This window comes from Saccopteryx bilineata, chromosome 1 (genome assembly GCF_036850765.1).
Source record: "Saccopteryx bilineata isolate mSacBil1 chromosome 1, mSacBil1_pri_phased_curated, whole genome shotgun sequence".
Classification (NCBI taxonomy): Eukaryota; Metazoa; Chordata; class Mammalia; order Chiroptera; family Emballonuridae; genus Saccopteryx; species Saccopteryx bilineata.
Window position 1 is genome coordinate 253,725,237 of NC_089490.1, and position 27,116 is coordinate 253,752,352.

The window sequence follows — 27,116 nt, forward strand, 5'->3', positions numbered from 1 at the left end:
AGATGTGGAAATGAAATCTTCCTGGAGCTTCCCTTATTGAACTAAAAGCAGAGACTTTGCTGCGAAAATAATGACTGCCACAAATCTCCTCTCTTGGGGAAGTTTCATGGCCATGAAAAAGGCAGAGAGCCCTGGCTTGTTGGCTCAGCAGTAGAGCATTGGTCTGACATGAGGATGTCCTGGGTTCAATTCCCAGTCAGGGAACCCAGAAGAAGTGCCCATCTGCTTCTCTACCCCTACCCCTCTCTCTGTCTCTCCCCCTCCCACAGCCATGACTCAGTTGGAGCAAGTTGGCCCTGGGCACTGAGGATCACTCCATAATCTCACCTCAGGCTTCAAAATAGCCCAGTTTCTGAGCAATGGAGCAGTGGCCCCAGAGGGGCAGAACATCATCCCATAGGGGGCTTGCCAGGTGGATCCCAGTCGGGGCGCATGCAGGAGTCTGTTTCTCTGCCTCCCTTCTTCTCACTTAAGAAAAATTAAAAAAAAAAAAAAAAAAAAAAAAGAAAGAAAGTTGGGACCAAGATTGACTCGCACACCCAACCTTATGGTATGAGATTCCCCCATATATTTACCTTCCCATAGTTTGCCATCCTTGAAAATCTAAATTCCTTTTCCTTTGTCCTGACATTCTCTATTAAGATGCTGTGTGAACCCAAGTTCTAGCCACATCTTTGAGGTTTTCCCTGCGTGATGAACTCTGCATGCATGAAAAAAAATGTTTCTCTCTTGAAATCTGTCTTTTGTTGGTCTGATCATCTGAGGCCCCAGCTGGGCAACCTAGAAGGGTGGAAGGCACCTGAATTGCACCCTCCTCTACACCATTGTCACGTGGCTTTGGTAACAGCATTGCTCTCATCATATGCTAAGCAGCAAGGGCAAGACAAATGTCGCTCCTTTGAAAAAGCTCAGGTGGAAAAATCATGTTTAGAACCATGTTCTCGTCTCCCGACACCTGGTGATAACACGTAGAGTTCTGGGAACCAGATGATTGATTCCTGTCCCGTCCAAAAGCTTATGGCTTTTGTGTATTTTTAACCCAGCTTTCGGAAGGAGCTAAGGAGAGTGTTTGAGAAGAACAGGGGCGTGAAGGTATGAAGATTCGACAAGGGTCTACTTGGGACCAAGAGGATCTATTCCTACATTGGTTTTTGGTGCTGGTTTCGGGTTCATCCAGTTGCAAGGGAGAATAGGAGGAGTCAAATAAAGCATGAGTGTGGGAGGCCACAGGGGGCACAGTGTGAGACCACAGGCTATTCTGAGAAGAGAGGCAAAGACCCCTTGTGTTCTGTTCTTCAGCAGAGGATCCATCTTGAAATCCTGCTAAGAGTTAGAGTAATGAGGATTCATGAAGACAGATTTGGGGCAGGCCAACATGTTATGAATATTTGTTAAAAATTTGGCCACAGGACTAACGACAGGCCCACATGTGTGTGCATGCACACATGCACATGGCCGTCCTCTGAGCCGTGGAGACAGGAAGTGAGTTGGTCAGTGTGAAAGATGTTCCTCTGGGGACATTGTTGGCTGACCCTTGGTTCACCCCCTCGGATTTTGCACATTACCACTGAAAGTTGTGAAGTGTGGAATCTGTGAATGTTCTGTTTGCCAGTTGCTGGACTCCCAGGGAAGGTTTCGGGCTGTGTGGGCTCTTCTGTGAATGTGTGACTTGGTCTAGCTGCTGATTTCCATGTAGCATGGGGTGTTATTTGGCTCAGGTCCCATTAACTCTGGTCGTTTCAAGCATTTGAATGCGAAGATCAGCCGCTTTGCCATCTTTCAGCCTGAGAGTCGCAGAGATAGGAAGGCGCTGACATCTGAGCAGACCAATCGGTTCTGCAGGGTCAGGCTTACCTGCAGAACTCGGAGAGCAGCTGCTGGGGGAGGAGCTGGAAAGGTGGGCACAGGAGGAGGCACCAGGCTCTCCCTTTCCCTTATTTGTCATTCTCAGTGGTTCCGTCATCCCTGTGGACAGTGCTCACTTCACCGACCAAGTATATACATGTATGTGCAAATCTGAGAATTCTAAACCTAAACCCAACAATGAATACCACCCATTCCGGAAGCCTATACTACCTACTGCTTCCATGGGAGAAGGTAAAACCTTGGACAGAGTTGAAATAATACAGAATTTCCTGACCAGGTGGTGGCACAGTGGATAGAGTGTCAGCCTAGGATGCTGAGGACCCAGATTCAAAACCTCGAGGTCATTGGCTTGAGCCCAGGGTCACTGGCTTGAAGCCCAAGGTCGCTGGTTTGAGCAAGAAGTCACTCACTCTGCTGTAGCCCCTGGTTAAGGCACATATGAGAAAGCAATCAGTGAACAACTAAGGAACTACAACAAAAAGTTAATACTTCTCATCTCTTTCCCTTCCTGTCTGTCTGTCCCTCTCTCTCTAGCTAATAAATAAATAAATAAAGAAAGAAAGAAAGAAAGAAAGAAAGAAAAAATATGCACAGAAAATATAATATAACATCCTTCTTTTCTATCATCAAAGTGATCAAAAGTCTCCTCTTCCCTGGGAAGCCAGGCAGGCTGAAGAAGGGGAAGGTGTGGGTAGCATTTACTTTTGTGAGCATTGTCTCAGTTCTTCTGGTTTATGGGGTTTCCCCACTAATTCAGTCTCCCTGGGGTAAATGGCCGCTCCCCACTGCTCCTCAAGATGGTGTCTGGGTGTAGAGCAGGGCTTACGTGGCTTCAGAGTCCTGGCATGGGCTGGTGAACCTATGTGAGGAAGCCCTGTGCTGCCCTCTGCTCTCTGGACTTTCAGCTGTGGTCTGACCCCTCTGCTGTCCCCTGAGGGTCAGCTGGCATTCCCTGGGCTGTGGTGCATCAGACTGGCAACTACTCCTGGAGTTCATGCCCCAGTGTTGGCCTGTGGTTCTGAAGTCCCCTGGGCACAGAACCCCAGGTCTGGGCCAGTCCTACACATCTATACCCCCCCTTCCCGCAACCTGAGACACAGAGTTCTGGGTCCCTGATGCTACACTCACCTGTACGGAGCTTACCCAAAGAGCTACTGCCCCCACCCTCTGCGAGGGCATTTAGGACCTCTGTGCCCTGCTGGAGGCTGTGCTGGGTGCAACACGAAGCTTCTGACTATAGGCTTGTAACTTGCCAGGTTGTGCCTGGAGAAATAGGCCACCAGCTCAGGTAACCTTGGTTCATCTGTCCCACCTGCCTGTTTGTACTGTTCCACCAAAAATGTTGACGCCTGAGCTCTTTGCTGTGCCTGAGTTTTTATCTGCCTGCCCCCCCAATATTTGACTTGCTGGAAGTGATGGGCAAAAATACTTCTTGTCTGGTAGGGACTTCTTTCCCAGCCACAGTATAGTTTTGTTTTGATAGTAAAGGTAACTTAAGAAATTGCCTTCCTCTCTCAAAAATGCTGGCTTCTTAAAACTGTGGTCTTAGCAAAGGTTCAAAAAAAGTTTGAGTCACAGAGCAGGACGTTGCCCTTTGTTCTTCACTGTGTGTAAGTGTAAGATGAACCCCATGGCCATCTGGTGAAGTTCATGGACCGCTTCTGAAAATAGTAGTTGTAAATATAGAAATAAGATACATGGGATTCCAAAGGAACCCAAATATATTGAAATGACATTATTAAACTATTAAAAACAAATTCGTGACATAGTACTATATGTGCTTCTTTATTAACACATTAAATAAGCAGACCTAATAATTACATCCATTTAGTGATGGTGACAATAGTGTTTGATATTTCAAGGTATCCACAACCACTGACATATAATATGAAAAAAACTGCCCTTAATGGTGAAAAAGTCACAAGCAATGATGTTACTGTAGACTAGATTCGTGATGGAAGGAAATTATAAATTTCAACAAGAGGTTAGTGAAAAATAAAGGTGAAAAAGTCTTCTCATTTAAGTTCCTACACCTCTGAATTCTACCTCTGGACTTCCGCAGGGTCTGGATCCCTGTTTTAATGGTAGTACCCGCTTTTCCTGGGCAGGAATGGGTGTCACTTGGTGGGGACTACAATGGGAAAGAATGATAAGAAGTGAAAATAAAGCTGGAGACACCTCAGAAATGCTCTCCACTATACCCCCTCCTGGGGGGAATTACTGGTCTTGAAGGTTGAAGGGTGGGTATAACTCAACACTTTCATTTTTGCCTTCTCACCACATCACCCATTGTCCAGTTATCCAGAGTGGGTCTATCATCTGATGCTTTCCTTTGCCTGGTGTTTTTAATAAGCTTTTTCGATTCTCAAATGTTGCATTGGAATAAGACGGTGAAAAGTAGTGTTGAAAAAGTAGAACTCAAGCTCTCCAAAGGGAATCATTGACAAGATGGGGTGAGGTCCCTTCCACGGCCCGGGTTAGGACGACCGGTTATATTGAGCAGCTAACTGACAGACCCGATGTCCGGTCACCTGTCTCCATTAGAACGTTCAAGGCTGGTAATGTTATTTATGGACTGAAGTGATCGTGTTTGTTGTGCCTGTTTGTTTTTTAGCCCTGCCAGCTAAGCCCCAGAACATTTCTTGCATCTTATACCATGATAGAAATTTTACCTGTACCTGGAGTCCGGAGAAAGAAGCCAGTAATACATGGTACAAAGTTAAGAGAACCCGGTAAGTACAAGGAAAAGGGGAAGAGGCAGTGGCTTATGAAATAACATGCTCTCTGTGACAGCTTCTGGGTGATATCTTGGCTACTGGCTGCCCATAACCATAGAAAACCTTTGGCACTCTTTCTGCTTTCAAAATTCTACGATTCTGTATGTCCGAGCGCTGCTCCCTGGCCCTGCCTCAGCCAACACGGTGCCTGTGATGTGGGCCTCCGTCTTTGTCCTTGGTCATCCCCACCTCTGCATAATCTCCAGAGCCATGTGCACCATAGCTACACCACCCATCTGGGTCCTGCCCATACCTGTGCTTGTTTCCGTGAAGTTACTGCTTGATAGGATTTGAATGATCTGTCATGTTAATGAGTTTTCTGGAAACAATATATACCAATGGTAAAAAAAAAATACAATCTGAAAAATATAAAGAAAGTAAAAAAAAAAAAAAATCAAATCACCCCAAATCTCATCACCAAAGGTAAAAATTTTAACATTTTTTTTTTTTGTATTTTTCCGAAGCTGTAAATGGGGAGAGACAGTCAGACAGACTCCCGCATGCGCCCGACCAGGATCCACCCGGCACGCCCACCAGGGGCGATGCTCTGCCCACCAGGGGGCGATGCTCTGCCCCTCCGGGGTGTCGCTCTGCCGAGACCAGAGCCACTCTAGCACCTGGGGCAGAGGCCAAGGAGCCATCCCCAGCGCCCAGGCCATCTTTGCTCCAATGAAGCCCTGGTTGCGGGAGGGGAAGAGAGAGACAGAGAGGAAGGAGGGGGTGGAGAAGCAAATGGGCACTTTTCCTACGTGCCCTGGCGGGGAATCAAACCCGGGTCCCCCGCACGCCAGGCCGACGCTCTACCGCTAAGCCAACCAGCCAGGGCCAAATTTTAACATTTTGATGAGGACCTTTCCAGATACCTCTAAGAATAGTTACATAGATATGTACCATAAATTCACATAAATGTGATTATTCTGCATATAATATGCACCCTGCTCTTTTTAACCAATAATGGAGTCTAGGCATCTTTCTATATATCAATATATATATAGATGTATTAAAAACTATCACTTTGAATTCTATTTATGTATCCCCCATGATTTATTTAACAAATCCTCTGGTCTATACAGTTCTCAAGAGAGACCCAGGTTGAAATTTACAAATACACGTGTATTAAGTTTTGAAGGTTAGTGTCTGGGATTCTAGGGACCTGTTTATTATTTGTTACCAATAGGAAAGGCATTGCAAGTGAAGCTTTTGATGGGCTTGTTAGGGTCCCAGGGAGGTCTCCAGGGTTCATAGCATCTCATGCAGGCAGGGTGAGATGAACCTGTATCTCTCTGTGGAGATGAAGGAGGATTTGGAGAGAAGGGTAACAACTTCTGGTCTATACCATTCTCAAGAGAGACCCAGATTGAAACCAACAAACACATGCTTTAATACATTGAGAACAGCGATGTTTCCAAACTGCTGAACTAAACTGGTGTTGAATCATGTCTTCCTTCACAGAGATAATGGACAAAGTGACAGCCATGACTGCCCAAGTGAAAATCGTGCTCGGTGCTCTTTCCTCCCTCCAACAATAACAGTCCCGGATAATTACACCATTCAAGTGGAAGCGCGGAATGAGGCTGGCACAGTTGAATCTGAGGTGACACGTTGGCGCCTAAATAACATCAGTAAGCGTTATTGGCTATTTTTTATACTCTTTTCTTCAAAGAGTTATCTGTGGGCTCAAAAGTAGACTCAAAGATCAAGGACATAGTAGCTGCATGGAATGGATAAAGATAAGATTTATCTTCTTGTCAAAGAAAGAAAGGAGAGTGGGAAGGAGGGGAAAAAAAGAACGGATGAAAGGATAGAAGAAAGAAATTGACAGTGTGCTCTTACTTATGCTTAGACTCTATAACAGTGAAACCCACAGGGGCAGGCAGTAGCGTTGGTTGCTGGGGCTGGTGGTGGGAAGGAGGTAATGAGGAAGGGACACACATTGTTAGGCAAAAGAAAGGAATTCAGTGTCCCACAAGTACCTCAAGCTCTGTTTATTTTTCTTCATTTTCTTCATTTCCTCCCCCTTTTTGCTCCTCAGATTCAAACACTTTGAATTGTCCTCTTTTCACGTTTTGCTGACCCTTCTGCCTGCTGAGATCTATTGTTTATTGCTCTACAAAGTTTGTACTTCGGGTATTGTAGTCTTTAGCTGCAGGATTTCTGTTTGGCTCCTTTTTATAATTTCCATCTGCTTGCTGATGCTATTCTCACTCTGGTTGTATATGGTTTTCTTGATCTTCTCAAATTCTTGTCCATGTTTTCCTTCAGCTCTTTGAGCATACTGAAGACAGGTGTTTTAAAAGTTTTTTTCTAGTAAGCCTGGTGTCTAGGCTTCCTCAGGGACAGTTCCTGTCACTGTATTCTGTCTCTTGAATGGGTCATCGCTTCCTGTTTCTTTGTGTGCCTTGTGATTTGGTTGTTGACACTGGGCGTTTGAAACCAGAGTCTCTTCCCCTGGTCTTTGTAGATGAGCGGGACTTGCTCTGAGCCAAGGGCTCAGTCTCAAGCGGAAACTTGAATTCTTCCCAGGTCTTTTCTGAGTGTGCACCTTGCGTTGGCCTGCACATCACACTCTCAGTTCCTCCGTACATGCGATGGTTTTTGACTGTCTTCCTCCCCTCGGGTCTTTGGATGACCCATTCTCTACCAATGACCTCCTGCCGTAGGCTTGTGTGGGTCTGTGACTCCCTGCAGCTTCCATGAGCAGAGCCTGGTCCTCTTTCTACCTGAGATCAAGTGAGACAAAACCAAGACCAAGTTTCTCATCCTTCCCTGGGGAGGTTAGAATGTTGTAAGGTCTGCTGTGCTCTCTCTGGTTTGAGGAAAGGAAGTAGGAACTGGGTTTCTGCCTCCCCGAGACCAAGACCACCGCCATGTGGGGTGGAGGTAGGACAAAGACAAGCAAGACCTTTCCTGCCACTTCGGAGGTGACTTTTTCTTGGCTAGGGATTCCCTTGGCTGCTGAAAACCTTGGATGAGTTTCCAGAACTCCAACTGGATGAGATGAAGCAGTCTTTGCTTGTTTTGTTTTTTTAATGTTTCTATGGGGGAATAAAAACTTGGGAGTTTTCTTGTCCATCATTTTGTTGACATCACTCAATATCCATCAGTTCTTAATGAGCAATTCTGAGATCCATGTTTAATCGGGGTAGAAATCACATATCTCCTTGGTGATATCATTGTAGGATTAAATAGAGCCACAATAGGGATTTGTGCTTACTCTGACTGGAGGCAGTCTAGTTGGATGTGTAAGGGCAGGGATTTTGGAAGGGGTGTGCATGAATCCTAGCTTGGCGTCTTAGGAGAAAGTTATTTAACCTTCAAAAGTTTTACCTTCTTAAAAATAAGTATAATAAATGTTAGGTGGTTGAGAGGAGTCAGCCAAATGATTGATTCCTCTCAGAAAATACTTACCAAGTGCTTAATAAAAATCAATCTTACAAATATTACTCCCCATGTCTACTGTTGATCGTCCCACCCACTGAGTGGCCACATGGATTGATGACCACCCTTTAGTCCAGCTACAGTAATACATAATTTTTTTTAAGTAGCTACAAAGAGCTTTCTGAATATTTTTATGCAATGTTTTTAATTCCATGGATCTAAGCAAGGGTGTTGCTTTCCAAAAGCCTTCAGGAACGGCGAAGATGAGAGAGCCAGTCGCGCTCAGGCCTAGCAAGCAGCAGAGAGGGTGTGGTGGGCGGGGTCGCTCACACTGCTGATGGAAGCTGCAATAGCGTAGCTTTTTTGGAAAGCAGAATGGCTATGGAAGCAGCCCTAGCATTGTTCGCACCCTTTCTCTTAGTCATCTGTCCTAAGGGGATCTAAGGAGCCTCAGAGATGCAGGCAGAGATGCAGCCAGCATCCCTGATTTACTCCCTTAACAACTATCTGGTACCTCCTGAGGGCCAGGTGTGAACTCCTCGGTCTTGTGATCAAGACCCAGCCTCTGTTCTTGGGAAGATTTACCATGAAAAATTAGAAATACTGTGAATGGACAATAAGAGAGAAAAGGTCAAATACATTTTGTTCATTTATAACATGGAACATGATGGAACACTGAGAAAAATCATGTTTTGCAGAATTGTTAATGCAAGGGGGCCTATGCTGATTGCATAATATTATTTACACAGAGAAAGGCTTCATTTAGCACACTATCAATTTTGTTTGAAAACTATGCAAATAGTTCCATAGGAAAAAAAAAACCCTGAAAATACATGTTAATAATGGTTATCTGTGGTTGATGGCATTATGGATAATTTAAAGTTTTTCTTTGTATTTTTCTATGTTAAAATAAATTTTTTTGAATAAGCATATGTTATATATATAACCAGGAAAAAAAATACATATTTTCAAAGGGAGAGATTTGGGACGAGAATGTTTGTGGTGTTCAGAGGCAAGGAGAGAGGCTCTTCATGGGGCACTCCCCCATCCGGGGGCAGGGGAAGAGGCTGAGGGAGGGGAGCGCAGGTGAGGGGAACAGCCCATTTCTGGTGGCGTGACCTCTGTCTTACCTCCATTCTGCTCTGCATACCTGACCCAGTCAACAGGAGGCTGATTTACAGAGAAGCCTTAGACTGTGTCCTCCTTGGACACTTACTGGGGATGTGGGGGGGCAGTGTTACCTATCCCCTGCCTTCCTAATGCACCTGCTTACAGCCGACCGTCTCCTTCCTAGGTTTTTTTATTTTCCAATTTGCGGCAGATGTTAATAGCCCTTTCTGACTGTTTTGCAAACATGAGAACTATATGATGTTTATTTTCAGTCAAGACCGAGCCACCTGGGAATTTAAGCGTGAAACGCGTTTCGGGCGCGAAACGGATGGTTCAAGTGATTTGGACAAGGCCTATGTTGGCCCCTGTCTCGTCTACTTTAAACTACATGCTCCGATTCAGAACAGAGAACAGTACCCACTTGGTAAGTTGTCCCATTATAAGGTTTCTGTCAGAGGGCGCAGAGAAGAAAGTTCTGGACAGCGTTTGTTGACCTGGAATCACGTTGTTCTTTTCTACACTGACATAGGAGACAGAAAATAGTGAGTCCTTTTCCTCCTGGTCCCCTTTGGGCCTTTTTGGTCAGAAGCGTTTTACTACAGGCCTCTTCCATTCTGAGCACATAGACGTAATGTAGAGTGGGAGATTTACTTTGTCATTCTACCTGGTTTGTGTCTGGCTGTGATGGCTGCCAGAGGTTCTGAGGCTCGGCTACTTCCTTGTTTCCTTTTTCCAACCTTACATGAAACTGTGATGTCTAATGCACATTTAGAAAAGTGAACATGGCTCTGGCCAGTTGGCTCAGTGGTAGAGTGTTGGCCCGGCATGTGGAAGTCCCAGGTTCAATTCCCAGCCAGGGCACAGAGGAGAAGCGCCCATCTGCTTCTCCACCTTTCTCCCTTCCTTCCTCTCTATCTCTCTCTTTCCCTCCCGCAGCCAAGGCTCCATTGGAGCAAAGTTGGCCCAGGAGCTGAGGATGGCTCTGTGGCCTCTGCCTCGGGTGCTAGAATGGCTCCAGATGCAACGGAGCAACGCCCCAGATGAGCAAAGCATCACTCCCTAGTGGGCTTGCTGGGTGGATCCCAGTCTGGCACATGCAGGAATCTGTATCTCTGCCTCCCCGCTTCTCACTTCAGAAAAATACACACACACACACACACACACACACACACACACACACACACACAAAGAAAAGTGAACACAACAACATAAACATTGCATTTAACAAATTGTTATTATCGTCCGCTTAAGAATGTAAGCTCTCCTAATCATTGCTCACTGTGGTTCTGATTTTTGTGGTAGTTACTTCTTTGCTTTCTGTTACGGTTTCAAGCATAAGTCTCCCTGAACAACATAGTTTGAGATATTCTGTGATTGGAATCCATGCATTTGGTGCTTTGTCTCCTTCCCTCATTTTGTTGTGCTTTTAGGATTCATTCACGTCATGTAACGCTGGAGTCCGCACTTGTTCCTATTGTGTCGTGTTCCATTGTAGGAGCAAGGTGCAGTCATGGCTTTCCTTTGCACACACTCGACTTTTAACGAGGTCGCACACCTTCTCCTGAGTTTCTTGGCCATTGGAAGCTCTTCTCTGTCAACTGTTTATTTAAGCCTTTTCCACATTTTTCTTTTCTGTTGGACAGTCTGTCTGATTTTTTAAAACTGACTTGTAGGAGTTCCTTGTGCATTCTGTTTATGAGTCTTTAATTTGTTACGTGTGCTGCAAAGATCTCTCACTGTGTGGTCTGACTGTTCACTCTCTGTGGTGAGTTTGGGTGAATAAAACATTTTTTTCTTTTTGGGAGAGAGAGAAAGAGGAAGGGAGAGAGATGAGAAGCATCAACTCATAGTTGCAACACCTTAGTTGTTCATTGACTGCTTTCTCATGTGTGCCTTGACTGGAGAGCTCCAGTCAAGCCAGTGACCCCTTGCTCAAGCCAGTGACCTTGGGCTCAAGCCAGCGACCTTGGGCTCAAGCCAGCGACCTTGGGCTCAAGTCAGTGACCTTGGGCTTCAAACCAGCAACCTTTGGGCTCAAGCCAGTGACCATGGGATTATGTTGCTTCTCTCTTCTGTGCCCCACCTGGAACACCCTCCCCTCCTGCCCCACACCTTGCCATGCCAGGATTGAGGTCTGACACGTCTCCTTCTGAGAGCCTGCGCCTGGGCTTGCCCTCTGTCAATGCACTTAGCACCTGCACGGTCATTCTAAGTCATCTCTCCCCGAACACAGACACCTTGGTTCTCATCTTTGTTTTCCCATTGCCTGACGCTTGTGCCCAGTAAATGTTTGTTTAAACTAAACCGTATGAAGACTAATTCTAAAATCCCAATATATCCATAACAGCAAGATTCATATTTGTATAACACTGTATGGGTTACGGAGTGCTTTCTTCTACTCCAAACTGTTTAATCTTTGCACATGTCCTATATGCGGGGCACTGCTAATTTTTTTTATTTTTATAGATTAGGAAGTTGCCATGCAGAGAGCTTTAGTCACCTCTCCCAGATCGCAAGGTGTGTAAGTGGCAGAACTGAGCCCAGGTTTGCTGACTCTGAGGTCAGTCATTCATCTGACCAGCCTTTACCAACCTCCCTAGCGCCTTCCCGTGGCTCTGTTCTCACGGGACAGCCCCTTTGCAGAGCGAGCCGCATGCACGCTCTCCAGAAGGAGCTCAGGACTGTTGACAGAGCTCGGTTTGGGCATTGCACCAAAATGTCTGTTTCATCTCTTCAGACGTAAACACCGCGGGTGAGCTGAATTTGGCACAAAGTACAGATTGTTAGAAACACACCCGATGAAGTCATGGTTTGGTTGGAGCCCATTGTCTATATTGAGGTGTGGAAGTTTTAGATTTCAGCCTGCGTATAGGCTGAAGGATCTATTGACTCTGGACTCGGATGGCTGGAGGCAGCTGGCTTGGACAAAGAGCCAAAGCACAGGAGCCTCGGAGGAAGCTGGTGTGAAGGGCTGGGTGGCCTTTCCCTTGGATGGATGGCTGTGAGGAGCAGGTCCCCGGGGCTGCACCAGGCAGGGAGCATGAGCCAACCCAGCCAGCAGGTCACGCACAGGCCCAGGGGACTGCAGAGCAGGACGCAGCATTCAAAAGATTTAAGAAACGCATATTCTGTATGTCAGGAAGCATGCGACATCAACTAGAACTTGGTTGGACTTCCTTGCACGTGTTTTATGGATTACTATTGTCCTAATTTTGCTGTACATGTGGTTGGGGTTCTCCTCACGGTCTTAGTCTGGTTCCGGCTGGGCCCATAAGCCCTGGGAGCTGAGAGGGCAACCGGCCCAGAGACAATGGCTTGTCCCAAGTTGTGTCCCCTGCCCTGTTCGGCCCCTGCAGCCTCTCCAGGGGCGGCTGGCCCAGGGGGCTCAGGGAACCTGGGACTCAGCAGCAAAATGGCCCTCCCGTCTGGTCCTGCTTCCTGGCTATGAGGCCCTTTCTGTGGGCTGCGAGTTCAGGAGGACCCCCTAACCCCCGTCACCTGGAGCTGATGCTCAGCTTGTTGCCATAGACACACATCCTCATTCTGCCCAAGTGGACATCCGGAACCCACGGCCATGTTCCTGTTTTCAGTTGCCATGCACACAGGCAGGATGGGGGCTCCCTTCTCTCACCAGTTCCATGTGTCCCGGGTGCCAGCTCACCAGACAGCTGTGCCTGTTACTGCGCTGCACTTTTATCAATCGGCGCAACAGAAGTTAACATAAACCGATGGCTGAGAGTTCCTGTGGCGGCAGCCATGACCGTCTCAGAGCAAAATGGCCAAGTTGTTTGGTTTCTGTTGGAGGGTTGGGTCCACAAGGGATTTCAGAGACGATACAAAGCAGCAGGCTCCCTGCACTAATGAGGAAACTGAGGTCTAGAAAGAACTGCTTTATTTATCCCACCCCACCCCCCAACCCCCAAAGGGCGTCAAAATGAATTTATGCCTCCAGGCTGCTGAGGCCTTTAGCAACCTGACCCGTCACCCAAAGACCGATCATTTGAAATGAAAGATTTGGGTCCAGGGAGAGAGTCCAGGAGTGAGGAAGTCTTGTGTGCTGATTCTGGTTCTTCCAACAAGGTAATCCACGGTCACGCACCCTTTCTGGGTCTCGGCCATGACATGAGGCTGAACCTCACGGCGTGGAGGTCTCGCTCACCTACTAACTACCTTGTGAGGCCCCCTCTCCAGATGTGGGCATCACCCCCAGAGTTTGAACTGAGGCCTAGGCCACCCTGGGTCCCAGACTCTGCCTCACTTCTTTGAGAAATGCAAGATTGCTTACATACATCAGCTCAAAGCTTAGAGCCGGGGAGTGAGGGGTGGTTCGTGGGTTCTATTTGGGTGCAAATGGTCCCCAGGCAAGCCTGGAGGTTTATTTATGAAAATTAGATATTTTAAATTTTACGATAGAATGCTACCCGTTCTGAAAAGGTGAGAGAGGGTTGGGGCATGAAGAAGAAACAGAAAGATAACTTGTGGTCTCCCATCCAGCTCAAGGTTATTTCTTCCGCCTTGTAGATGGAAGTCAACTTCACCAAACACGTGTTTGATGAAGACCAGACAACATACAACCTCACCGGGCTGCAGCCGTTCACAGAATATGTGATAGCTCTGCAATGTGCAGACCAGAATTCAGAGCTCTGGAGTGGCTGGAGTCAAGAAGCAAGGGGAGCCACTGCGGAAGAAGGCAAGATGGTCCCCCCGCAAATCCCTTTTGTCCGCTCCGGGCCTTGCTCTGTGCATTTGGTCAACGGCTGCCCCTGGGGATCCGGGAATCCCACAGTCCCAGAGCTGGGAGCTTCTCTACCCTTCCTCTCCGCAGGCGCCCCCTGGCCCACCTGCTAAGCTGGCCCCCTCTGGTGGGGGTAGGGTAGCTGTCACTCTACTGGGTGACCTCCTGGCCCATTTTGGCTCCGTGTCTCCCGTTCGCTTGTCACAGTCTCACTGTCTCCTGTCGGGCTTACCTGCTGGATTTTCTGTCGGAAACCCGACTTGGCGTTGCTGTTGGTTTGTGATTACAGCCGCCTGGCTGAATTAAGATTAATGAGCAAAACAGCACATGCTCCTCTTGTTCTCTGTGCCCTTGGCTCATTAAATCAAACTAACACCCATGTAGCAAAGTCACCACTGGAGAACTTTTGTTTTTCTTTTTCTTCATTTTTTAATTTATTTTTAGGATCCCAGAGGAAAGGAACGAAAGCACACCCTTCTACCCTCAAAAATTCCTAATGTCCACCCCCTCGTCAACGACTTGATTCCGTATTTCACAACAAAATGCCGTTGTTTCGTACAAAGCCCCTCAAATCTTTTCCAACTGTTTGAAAATTTCTAAGTTGAAATGCTATCTCTTTTCCCTATTTTTGTTTGGATTTCAACATGTTTTTATCCACATTTAAACATATACCTATCTACTGCAGGACACGTAGGCTATGTTCACATCTGGGCTTTATTGCTTAGAAGCTTATGATGTCAGGCAGTGGCTTCACTGCGTTGTGGCTCAGACATGGAGGTAATAATCCTGGGTTCCTAATTTTAGGGCTGTAGGGATTAAATGCGATGTGTTAGGTAAGGTGCTGAGCTCAGTGACAGGTGCCAAAAGTTGCTATTCCCACTGTTGGTCTTCAGCAGGGTACCTACCAGAGAGCATCGGAGATGTTTGCTTCCCGGGTGATACCAGAAACAGTGTAGCATCAAATTGTTACCCTACAGGTCTAAACCATAGAGGCTTTTGAATATGTAGATTTTGGGGGTGGGGGCAGATTTGGAAAAATCTGGTTTTGTTCTTTCACAAATACAGAATTACTACTTTTTTCCCTTTGATTAAACTTCAAGTCCATTGTGACCCATGGATAATGGAACACTGGCCGAAACAATTGTGTCAAAGACTTATAAGCAAGTGAGGTGGTGTCTTCACCAAGCTGCATTGGTGGGAAGTTGCTATGGGGAAGACATTGTCTTTGAACCCCATCTGCAGAATTTGGCAGCCTCAGGGTGAAAAGAAAATATGCAATTAAGCTTATTCAGCATCACCGTCTGCTAAAACTAAATGGCTGCCTCTAGGATGAAGCTAAGGGGAATTTTGCTAATATTTCTAATCAAGTGAGTGGAATGATGAAATTTTATTTTATATTATTTTTATTTATTTTTTTATTAAGTGAGAGACAGGGAGGTGGGGAGGTAGAGAGACAGACTCCTGCATGTGCCCAACTGGGATCCACCCGGCATCCCTGTACGGGGCGATACTCTGCCCATCTGGGGCCGTTGCTTTGTTGCTTGGCAAATGAGCTACTTCAGTGCCTGAGACGAGGCCATGGAGCCATCCTCAGTGCCTGGGGCCAACTTGCTCAAACCATTGGAGCCATGGCTGTGGAAGGAGGAGGGAGAGAGAAAGAGAGAGAGGGAGAGAAGGAAGTAGGGAAGGAGAAACAGATGGGTGCTTCTCCTGTGTGGCCTGAGCAGGAATCGAACCTGGGACTTCCACATGCCAGGGTGACCCTTTACCACTGAGCCAACCGGCCAGGGCCTGGAATGATCAAATTTTAAATAATCAGTTTATTTTTTGCCTTAACCTTCAAGATGAATATTTGAGACTGGATCATAATGAACATTTTCCCTTTAGATTTTCCTCCTGACTCAATATTCTTATCCCTGAGTCTGACTTCCACATCAGTGGGACAGAGAGACTGCAAGGAAGAGATGGAGTCCAAGCCCTTCCACTTGTGTGGATCCCAATTGAGGGTCTAGCAACCTCGGAGCCTTGTGTCAAGCCTGTGTTCTGGGAGGAAATCGGTCTCTCTCACATCTGGTGGGCTTATAGACAGGCTGAAACTGGCCTGCTGCTCTTTGTCTGAGAAGGTTGAATAGTGTCTTTCTTTTCTGTTCAATACAGACCTCTGGGAGATCAGAAAACCCCTGGCAGAGCTTGTCAGATAACATCTCCCTGGAATGCAGATGAAGTCACATGGGACCCCTAGACAGTTCCCACTTCCTTACATGGAATTACAACGATCTCTCTGGAGATCTCCCTGGGGCCTGACAGCTGGACTGACTTACCCACGCTTTGTCTTCTGCAAGGGTCATTATAGAAATGCGGCTCTCCATTCACAACAGGATTGGGTCGCTGACTTAATCGGCCTTTGGCACATTTTTCTGTGAAGTTCTCTCTGGTTGGAGTTCAGTAATTCCACTTTAAGACACTGTCACCAGATGTCCAAAAGATACCTGCAAATAGTCTCCTGTTGCTACAATAGTTGAGGTGTTGTGGCAAACCTGCTGTTCTCGGACCTCATGACATTACCTTCAGGCGTGTGACTTCCCCAAGAAAAGGTCTGGGGTCATCGGCTGCAGCTTTGATTAGAGATGCATCCTCACTTGTCCGAAGTCACAGGCCTCTGGCCTTGTAGACGGTCCTTTGGAATTCTCAGCTTTCCACTCACGGCTGGAGTGTGTGTGTATGTGGGGGGTCGTTCTTTAATGAAAAGCTCAGCATTTGGAAATTTTAAGGTGCATGTCAGAGCATTCAACTGTAAATTGCCAGTAATCTGTTCCTTGCCAAAACTTGCTTGAGACAGGAGTCCAAAGAGCAAGTGACCTGTAAATCGCTCTCATTTTTGTCAACTTTGTCCCTGCGTGGTTAGGTCATCAGAAGCTAACACAGGTGAGCTGTGTTGTCGTAGATTACACTGCTCGCTGGAGAAGTGCAGGGCTCATGTGGGACGCGTCCCCTCGCATTTGAAATGTGCTTTTGCTCAACTGCAATTACACATGCTGTGCGTTTTTGAAAGGATCAAAAATATAAATCCCATTTATGAATCCAGCGCCCACACAACCAGAAGGTACCTGCCTCTCTGCATTGAATTCCCTGTTCCGTTTTTCTCAGGCCCAGAGAAATGGGTGGCTCAATCACATTGCTTGTGACCCTTCCCACCGGGAAGACCAGAGTTCAAGTAAGAGCTCAAATGTGGGATGTCGTGAAGATCATTTCTCTGTTTCTTTCTTCTTAGTTCTTTCTAACTTTTTCTCTTTTAACATTGAAAGAGTGCAGGTTCAACCTGTTGGGAAGTAGATATGGTATAAATCACATATATTTCTTTATCGTTTATCTTTGTCACTTCTAGCTTCAACCTTTGTAGATGCTTCACCCGATAGAACATGAGATGGCACATACCCACCCAGATCGGAGCAACAAATTCTATTACAATAGGGTCTTTCTTTTTCACCTTATATTATGCCATCGGGTCCAAGAGCAGTTTATTATTATTATTATTATTATTATTATTATTTTACCTTTGGTCGATCCCAATCCTTCAGTCACGAAATTCAAACCTCACTGGTCAGCGCAACACTCGCTGCTCCTGTCGGCTCTGTCCAGCAAGTCCTCCCCAACCGCATTTCCTCTGCAGGTGGCCTGGTCACCTCTCACTGTCTCCATGGCAACTCTTCCTCCCTCTCGTTCCTTGCAGCTCCCCTTGGCCTGGCTCTGTGGAGAGTCCTGCGACCAGCCCAGGAGGATGGGAGACGGCCCGTGAGGCTGCTATGGAAGGTGACCGCACTCTGGGGTCGTTCTTTCTTTTCTTGTTTAAAACCCTTGTGAAAGGCCAGGCAAGTTCAAGTTCAACACTCCTGGAAAATGGAGGCATCACCTTGCTTTGCCAAGTGACGTTCCACTCCTCTTTACTTCGGGGTCAGAGCATGCTTTGCCCAGGACTGCGGGGTGCCCTCAGTGGCAGAGGGACAACATCTCTTTGGGGGTGGGGTGGGAAGAAAGCCACCTCCTATGGTGGCCGGTTACATGGCAGTTTGTCCAGAGGCAGCTGTTGACACAGGTGACCACACTCTCTTTTGCTGCAACAGGGAAGTTTTCCAGGAATTAGAGTTGGTTCATAGTAGACAGTGGTGGTGACTGCATCACTCTGTAGATGGGCCAAGTGCCCTGTGATGTGGTGGGTGTTGTGGTCTGTGAACTGTAACCTGATACAGCCGTTATTTTAAAGGGGAAATGAGAGTCGGGAGAGAGACAAGGCTCTTCTGACTGACCCTTCACGTCATGGGGGCTGGGAAGGAAGTTCCCAGGCTGGGAGGGCCGTGGGGCAAGGCGACTCCTCAAGTCCTGTCTGGGCCTCCCCTGCGGTCCCTCTGCCCCACCTGCGTGCATGCTATCCGAACCGAAAGTGAGCGGCCAGCTAAATAAAGATGCAGCATGCTGACCCTGAGGTGAGGCATCTGCCTGGAGGTCTCAAGTCTCAGGCTGGAAAGAAGAGTTTGGTTGGGAGCTCCTGGGGTCCCCTGGGGCTTCTCACCGAGGATTTAGGACCGATAGGGCAGCCCATCTTAGCTGGGGTGCCTTGTCCGGGGACCTGGGGTGCTCCTTCCTCAGAATGGGGTGTGGAGGTGAGAGGAACAAGCACAGGAACTCTCCAACCCTGGGGGCTGCCGGGCAAGAGGCAGCCCAGGACCAGATCAGACTTGGGATTGGCTCCACGTCTTAGCTCACATTCTTCTGTCTGTGGGACGGAGGAGACGATCTCTCCGAAAGGCAGTGGGGTGTCAGGCTACATAGGCTCAGGCTTCTTCTAGCGTGGCCTCATGGAATTAGACTTATGTTAGTGTCACTACCAAGGGGCCCCCTAGCAAACCCCCTCTTCCGACCCTTGACGGTTTTGTGTCACCACGCGGGGTGTGTTATTCATGCCAGGAGAGAAGTTTAGCATCGAAGACTTAACATGACCCACCAGTTCTCACCAGCTTGGTGCCTTCCTTTCTTCTTCTTCTTTTTTTTTTTTTTTTTTGGCAATAAACTGTTTTCTCTGTGTTCAGAAGGCAAGAGGAGCCCCGGTCCTGGAGAAAACCCTTGGCTACCGTGTCTGGTACTTTCAAGAGAACAGCACTAACCTCACAGAGACGGTGAACACCACTTCCTATGACCTGTATCTGGGCAGCAGGGCCTGCTGGGTGTCTGTGGCCTCCTACAATTCTCTCGGACAGTCTCCAGTGGCCACCCTGAGGATCCCGGCTGTCAGCGAGAAGCGTGAGTAGATTGTAAGCTCCTTACCTGGCTGCCTGCCCGTCTCGCTGGCCAAGGGGTGGTCCTCCTTCTTTCTCTCAAGGGTTGCTGCATCTCAAGTCAAAACAAAAATGAGGTAGAGACTCCTTAGGTGCTGATGGGAAGGGCACAGTCCTCTGGTAATGAGTGAGCCCCTGGCCATCACGTTCCCTGGGAACAAACCCTTCTGTGTTGACAATCAGACTTCACAAATCCCGGGATGCGAGTCACCAGCCTGCAGGCTCATGTGCAGCTCGTGTTGGTTTTGGTCTGAGGGAACGTCTATGGGCTGAGCCCTAGGCGGGGCCGGGTCTGCCCATTGGGCCTCAGGGGCTGGAAGCTCCCATTGGGGGTCCTCCTGCACGGGGCCGCCCACACCTCATCCCAGCCCGGTTTGCTCGCTCGTGTCTGCCTTGCTTACACTGCTGTGTTCTTCCCGTCCCCCTTCCACTTCCTACTATCTTAGGAAAGTTCCTAATATTTCCACTTAGCCAATAAATTGCTCATTATACTTTTGTTCACATTTTACTATTCCTAGGCAGACTTGGTTTATATCCTGTTTCAGGTATAAAATTCCTTCTTTGATTCCTATTCAAGGAAGTGCGGGCAATAGGTTTCCCCACTTTATTTGTCTGTCTGTCCTGCCTAAAACCAGGCTGAATTCCCACAGGGTTTTTGTCCTTCCCAATTCTGCAGGTACTAGCTTCATGTCAGGAGCACCAGGGTATCACTGTGATAACAGGCCCAGGTCAGGTGCAGGAAAACTGCGGCTTGCAGGGGAGGGGCCAAGCCTGACACCCGTTTTTATAAGTGAGGTTTTATTGGCACACCGCCACTCCTGTTTGCTTACGTGTTGTCTGTGTCCCTTTCTATCCCAACAAAGGCGGAGCCGAGCCTTTGTGGCCGAGACAATCAGCCTGCAAAACCTAAAATATTTACTGCCTGGACCTTGACAAAGTTTACAGACTCCTGTCCTAGACATACAAGAAAGTCATGTTTTATAGCATTTTGCTTAATAAAGCAGAGTCAGCTAGAGAACAGTTGTGATCATTGTTGTGGGTACAACAATCACTAAGTACAACCATGGTCCTTTGTCCATTAGTGTGTGTCACACGCCGCGCTAAGACGGCCTGGGTTAGTCAGTGGCTGGTGCATCTAATGGATGCTCTTGGATCCAGTTTACAGATAGTGAGGCTGAGGTTCAGGAGCGCTTGGTAGTGTGCCTGTCTTGGGGGCCGGGAGCCCCAGGGATTAGCGGGCTGATTTTCTGGCGCTGTGCTCCTGGCCCGGGCTCCTGAACCTCATCCAGGTTCATGTCCCGTGCCCCCCCCCCCCCGTCTCAGTTGCTCTTCCTCAGAGCGACCCTGTCGGGTTGACGACTCACCTGACCCTGCTGCTAGGACCAGCAGCTAGGGGGCTCATCAGGGCCCACTTGGAGAAGAGGATCTAAAAACGGCGGCAGGCAGAGCAGAGCTGGCGGGATGTGCTGCCTAGAAATAGCCAGAGTCAGTCCTCCTGGCCATCAGAACCCTACACTTGACTCAGGCTTCCAGCTCCAGAGGGCTTTGTGGGTGCATGAGGGATGCTGTCCCCTCTTCTGCTTTCGTCCAGGACTATCTTTGGTGTTCCTTCTGATTTTGAAGGATCTGCTGTGTTGTGGGTGGTGAGGTGCATTGTGGTGGTAAGGAGTGGATGGGCGGGAGCCACACCTGTACCTGAGCACCATCCCTTCTCTGCCCAGCTGCACCTGCAAGCAGTTCTCTGCGTATTCGGAACCTTGGCAAAGTAGGGTAGATCTCTAGTTCTGATCAACTCCAAGAAACTGGATTGGAAGCCATATGTTCAACTGTAGGCATCCTTGTGGCCTGTTTGCAGACATGAGGTTTCCGCCAGGCAGGCAGAAAATGCTGTCATTTACAGACGGGTCCACAGCAGGTGCTTTGGCTGGATGTGTCTGTCTCTTCCTGGTGTGGACACAATTCTGGTAGGAATCTACAGCCAGTGTAGACAGGTGGAATTTGAAGCCACCTCCCTGATATGATTTTCGGGTCACCGTCTCCTGGCTTCCCTGCTAACAGAATTCCTGGGGCCTGAAATTCCACCTGTGGAGATGCCTTCTTGGCCTCAGGCCTGCTGTCATTAGAGACCCCTGTGGAAGGTAAGGCCTTTTAGCCATCAGTACTGCATGAGAGTCAATTTTGGGGAGATAAGGAAAGATTCAAAAGGCACTTCATCATCCAAGGTGAGTGTGAGGAGAAGGGACAATAAATGTGGTGGAAACACTGTGGTGGCAGGGGTGGGGACTGCCGTGGAGATCCTGAACTCTGAAGTTCTTCACGACTCGGGCAGCGATGGATGCTGATGTGGTGGGTGACTGGAACTTTTTTCTTTCTCTGCCTTCAGCTTTCCGGCGCATTACGGTCGTGAACACCCACCACACTCAGGACCAGCTGGTGGTCACCTGGGAAAGCTCTTCTTGGGACGTGGACACATGGACAGTGGAATGGCTCCCAGATGACCCAGAGCTCTCCACCTTGTCCTGGGAATCGGTGTCTCGGGCCAGGAATTGGACAATTCAGCAAGGTAACCTATGGGGACCCCATGAGCTCCTTCTGATGTAGGGATTCCCTTTTGTTTCCATCCATTTTTAAAATCATTTATGTTGGCTTCAAAGTGGCGAGTGTGGTCAGTAGTATTTGAGAAGCTAGTGACGTGCACCCAGGAAGCCATGGTGTCAGACCAGGCTCTGGCATGCCTCTTTCCAGGTAGAAAACCCCCCATCAGAGCACCCTCCCCCGATATCTTGATTGTGTGGATGACACCAGTGTTTTGTCCTGTCTGTCCTACCCAGGGGGCCCCCTGCCACTCTGGCTGCCAGTTTCAGAGCCGGGCCCCTTCCTCAGGTGACTGATGCAGGAAGTAGACTTCTCTACAAAGAAGTCCCCGATCCCTGTAGGACACATAAGTGAAGCTTTGCCTTCCCGATCCTCTCAGCCCAGATTTTTCTCAGTACCTAAGCTCATGCATATGAAGAATTCTACTCGTGCAGGGATGCAGGTGGATAGAAGAAGCAGACCTCAGGGTTCATGTGTTCTTCAGGGTGGCATATTGTGGGCAGTCAGTCCCCAGGCCACACAACAAAACTGGTGACAGAGAAGGGCCTGGATCTTGGATGTCTCCCTTCCTGCTGGCTCTGTCATTTCGTCAGAGTGGCATGGGTTTAGTTCTAAGAGTTGATTTAAAATGTGAGAACTGGAATAGGTATTTAAGACCACCCAACCTAACTTCCTTGTTTCCTAGATGTAGAAATGTAGAGAGAGAGAGACTATCTTCTGTAAGTCTTCCGTAAGACTCTTAGTCTAGTATTCTCTCCACAAGCCTCACTCTGCCCCTAATGCTTCTCTCTCTCTCTCTCTCTCTCTCTCCCTCTCTCTTTCTCTCTCTCTTGCAGATAAATTAGCACCCTTCCAGTGCTATAACATCTCTGTGTACCCAATGTTGCAAGACCGAGTGGGCGAGCCATATTCTGTCCAGGCTTACTCCACAGAAGACAGTATGTGCAGACAGGGTCCCGTGGGGGAGGGGAGAGACTGGGGCCTGTCCAGCTGCCAGCCAGGGCTGTGGGCCTGCAGGCTCGGTGCTCACCCTGCCGCACCTTTAACGTGCCGTTGGCCACTTGTGCTTGACACAGGTGGCGGTTATAGAGTCCCCGAATCCCAGAGCAGGGTAGACGTCAGAGATCAAGGCCAAGCCACTCATTACACAATGGAAAACTGGGCTCAGACAGGTGAAACGACTTGTCCAAAGCTGCAAAGGAGCTGAGAGCAAACGGCGCTGTAAGGAGAAATAACGTTAAGACCAAGTTAGGGACCCTACAGAGTCCATCCCAAAGTTGGAGATGCGAAAAGATTGTTTCCGATTGCGTAGCGATTAGCAGGAGTCTCAGACTTCATTTTTATCTCTTTGGAAGTTAACATCTTCCAGACTCGACAGTGGAAGATATATCTCATCACTGAAAGTCATCTGTTTGGTAATCGCTGGGACGGGCGGGATGGACGAGCCGGGTATAAATGAGAGGGAGAGGTCTGTAAGGAAGTCCCCCCCTGCCCTCCCCCCCGTCCAAGACAAATCACTCCAGAGAAGAACAGTCTTCCCAGAAGAACTGATTCCTCAGCTCCCTCCTCCCTTCTTACCTTAAATACCACTCAGTGGAGGCAGGACCTGCTGGGCTTGGTTCAGCGTTGATGACTTATTCCCGTTTCTTCTAAAGAGCCAACAGCTGGTCCCGTGGTTGAGGTGGTGAACATTGGTGTGAACACAGCCACTGTCGTATGGAAAGAGATTCCCAAAAGTGAGAGGAATGGTTTCATCAGCAACTACACCATATTTTATGAAGCTGAGAATGGGAAGGAATTCTGTAAGTGTGCTTATAGCCAAGTTGAAAAAAAAAACAACCCAAGACCCCAAATAGAGATGATGGATAGACCTACCATTAGGCTGGCTGTCATGGTTGGTGTCCTGCAACTTTGCAAGCATCACTTTGCTTCTTTGGGCCTCCTGAAAAAGGGCCAAGTGCACCTACCTCTTCAGATTTTTGGCATCCATTGGGAGTGAAGTTTCAATACCTGAAAGTCCTGTAGGAACCGGAGAAGTTAATATGATTTGCCCTGGTTGGGCTGGGAACGGGTTCACTTCTTGGGAGCTTCCTGACCGTTATTCCAGATGGGGCTTGATGGACTCAAGTGTGGGGTGTGGACACACCCGTTTGGTGGCACTTGCTTCAGTGGAGGACCCTTTGCCGAGACTCCCGCTGTCCCCTGAGAAGTCGCACTATTTTCTCAAATCCATAATATCTGCTGGCCATCTTTATTTCTGGGCGAGGCTTAGAGTTTTGTGTGGGCTAGTATTCTTGTTGTGATGAAATCCATGTCACCTAAAATGTACCACCTTAACACTGGAAGTGCATGATTAGGGGGCACACCCATGATGTCATGTACCACCACCACCACCACCACCTGCTTCCTTCCCAAGTGGAAACTCTGTTTCCATCCATCAGTCTCTTCCTGTTGTGCTCTTTCTGAGTCCCTGGCATCCACAGGACCGCTTTCTGTCTCCACGGGCTTACCTACTCTGGACATTTCACATAACGGGGACCACACAGGATGTGGCCTTTCTGTCTGGCTTCTCTCCCTTGGTGTAGTGTTTTCGAAGTTTGTCCATGTTGTAGCCTGCATTCATACCTCCTTCCCTTTTATTGCCAGATAATATTCTGTTGTGTGGATAGTCCACTTTTTGTTTACCCATTCCTTAGTCGATGGACATTTGGGCTGTTTCCACCTTTTGGTTACTGGATCAATGCTGCTAGGGACATTGCATAATGGGGTCTTGAAGGGAACATCGGTGTACAAATATGATATGTTTGGATCCCTGCTTTTAATTCTTTGGGAGATATATGTAATATCTTATTAAAGAAGCACCAGACATCTCCACGGTGGCTATACCATTTTACAGCCGTGTATGAGTTCCAGTTCCTCCGCACCCTAACCAACGCTCGTTATATTCTGTTTAAAAGACTATTACGGCCTTCATGGTGGGTGCAAAGTGCTGTCTTAATGTGGTTTTGATTTGTATTTTCTTAACACCCAATGAGGTCTAGCATCTTTCCATGGGCTTGTTGGCCATTTGTGTATCTCCTTTGGAGAAAGTCTTTGCAACCTCCTTGCCCATTTTTTAATTGGCTTGTCTTCCAATTATTGAGTTGTAAGAGATATTTTTAAATACAGGCTGAATATAGTTCCTTATTAAATGCATGATTTGCAAGTATTTTCCCCATTCTGTTGGTTTTCTTTTCACCCTGATAGTGTCTTTTGATGCACAAAAGCTTTTTTTTTTAAAATTTTGATGAAGTTTAGTTTTACCTACTGCCTTTGGTTGCTTGTGTGCTTGAGTTCCTACCTAAGAAACCATTGCCCAAGTCAGGATCACATAGATTTACGCTATGTTGTCCTCTAAGAGTTTTACAGTGTGAGTCTTATATTTAGGTCTTCGATCCATCTTGAAAGCTAATTTTAAAGAGAGAGTGGGCAGCGGGGTTGGGGTCTGAGACGGCTAAGCCTGGCTCTGACATTCCTGTTTCTGTACTACGGAAGCAGTGTCCTCTGAACTTGGCTGAGGTGCCTGACGTCTGTATTCTTCCTTCAGCCGAGACGGTCAGCTCTAGCGTCCTGTGGTATGACCTGGAGTCTCTGACACGAGGCACCTCTTACGCAGTTCGTGTCATGGCCAGCAATCGTATGGGGGGAGCCAACAGCACCGGGGCAAACTTCAACACATCGTCAGTCAGTGAGTATTTCCTTCCAGACCTGGTACGACGCCTCCTCGGCTCTTCTCTGGGGCCGGTAAGAGATGGTGTTTGCTGAAGGCAGGGGCACCAAATGGGCGGGCCGTGCCTGAGTGAGCAGAGCCACCTGCTCTGGGGCCCACTGACCATCCTGGTGGCGTGCAGGCGAGCTATGGGCAGGGAGAGCCGCGGACCGAGGGCTGAATCCGGAGAGGCTGGTCGCTCTGCTCCTCCTTCACGGGCGGCCCCGTGGCACCGTGAGGAGCAGGGCTCATGTGAGTGCCAACTTCACTCTCAGCCCCAAACCAGCTCCCACCTCAAGGCTGTCCCCAAGGTCACAGTCACCCCTGTCATGTGCCAGAGGTCAATGCATGGTGGAGCCTCGGAGGGAAACGTCTTGGATAAACAAGCACTGTTGGCCCCCAGGAAGGGCTTAACCTCGTTATTTTTGAAGTTCTATTTTTTTTTAAGCTAAAGAGTACATAATATGTCCTACTTACCAGCTTTTACATTAAAAATAGGAAACAAGAAAAATGTCCTAAATACAACAGAAATGTAAAAGGCACTGCAGGGTCACCTGATGGTTATGGGCGACATTCAAGAGGGACAGAAGGCAGGGTGGGGAGGGAGATGGCGGAGGAGTCGGATGGGGGGACAGAAACCTATTCATTTCCCCAAGTCTTGGAGTGAAAGAGGTTACATTTTTAAGGATGTGTTGATGAACATTGTTTTAAGGAATGAACAACCTTTGACATTAAAAGTGAAGAAATAAATTTTGTGGTCACAGCTCAAACTAGTTTGCCTTAAGTATTCTCTAAAGCCTCTTCCCCTCCTCCCCCTCCCCCCCCCCAAGAACTTTTTGGAAGACTAGAAACAACAGCTTTACAGTTCTGGGAAATGTGAGTTTAGAAAATGCTTTTACTTAGAAAACATGGTCTGTTTTTGTGGACTAACATAAAACCTTTTTGGAGTTTTGTTTGTTTCTTTTGAAATAGCACTTAGCATTTTTAAAGATCGTGCTGTGTTTTCACAACACGGAGAACAAACTGTGTTATCTATTCGACGACATTTTCTCCTTTCTCCGGGCGTCAAACTGAAGGCGAGAACCTGCCTAGGAGCCTACGAGCGCCTTACGCATGGTCTGCGGATTACAGATCTCTCTGTTTCTTGCTCCGCTCCCTCCAACCTGGTCCCAGGGTGTAACCCCTGGACCCCCCGCCGACAGCCCCACCAGTGGCCTCTGCTGTGTTTGAATACAACCCGAACTCCTTCCCAGCACTTTCGGGACTGGCCCTCTGCCCCTTACTGACCTCGTGTCCTACCGCTTAGCGCTTCTGTTTCTGTTCCTTACCTTGCTCCTGTTCCGGCTGCCGCATGCCATGTCCCTTCTGCCCGGGACGCTTTCTCATGTTGGCGTGGCAGTTCCTTCTCCTATGTCACATAAGCTCAGCTTTCACTTCTCAAAGAAGTCTGTGCTGTGTCTTGTCAGAATCCTTCTACTAGACGTAAGGCCCCAGGAGGACAGGGCCTCATCAGGCCAGCTCATGGCCGCTGGTTTGTGACCCAGAACAGTGCCTGGTGAGCCATCGTGCTCGATAAC

The 27,116-nt window shown here is 48.0% G+C and overlaps 1 protein-coding gene across 4 annotated transcripts in view; it reads left to right on the forward strand.

Annotated features, from left to right (window-relative positions):
- Window positions 1-27,116, forward strand: part of IL31RA (interleukin 31 receptor A) — a 35,877-nt gene that overhangs the window by 3,670 nt on the left and 5,091 nt on the right. For 2 of the 4 annotated variants that reach the window (XM_066253560.1, XM_066253562.1), the window contains exons 2-11: window positions 4,481-4,598; window positions 6,096-6,265; window positions 9,404-9,555; window positions 13,653-13,821; window positions 17,597-17,676; window positions 18,951-19,161; window positions 21,580-21,759; window positions 22,628-22,729; window positions 23,447-23,593; window positions 25,378-25,518. In XM_066253560.1, coding sequence (XP_066109657.1) covers window positions 4,481-4,598; window positions 6,096-6,265; window positions 9,404-9,555; window positions 13,653-13,821; window positions 17,597-17,676; window positions 18,951-19,161; window positions 21,580-21,759; window positions 22,628-22,729; window positions 23,447-23,593; window positions 25,378-25,518 — 1,470 coding nt within the window. Of the gene's footprint in view, window positions 1-4,480; window positions 4,599-5,940; window positions 5,972-6,095; window positions 6,266-9,403; window positions 9,556-13,652; window positions 13,822-17,596; window positions 17,677-18,950; window positions 19,162-21,579; window positions 21,760-22,627; window positions 22,730-23,446; window positions 23,594-25,377; window positions 25,519-27,116 lie in introns of all 4 variants that reach the window. The other 2 variants (XM_066253563.1, XM_066253564.1) reach the window with 2 other exon arrangements.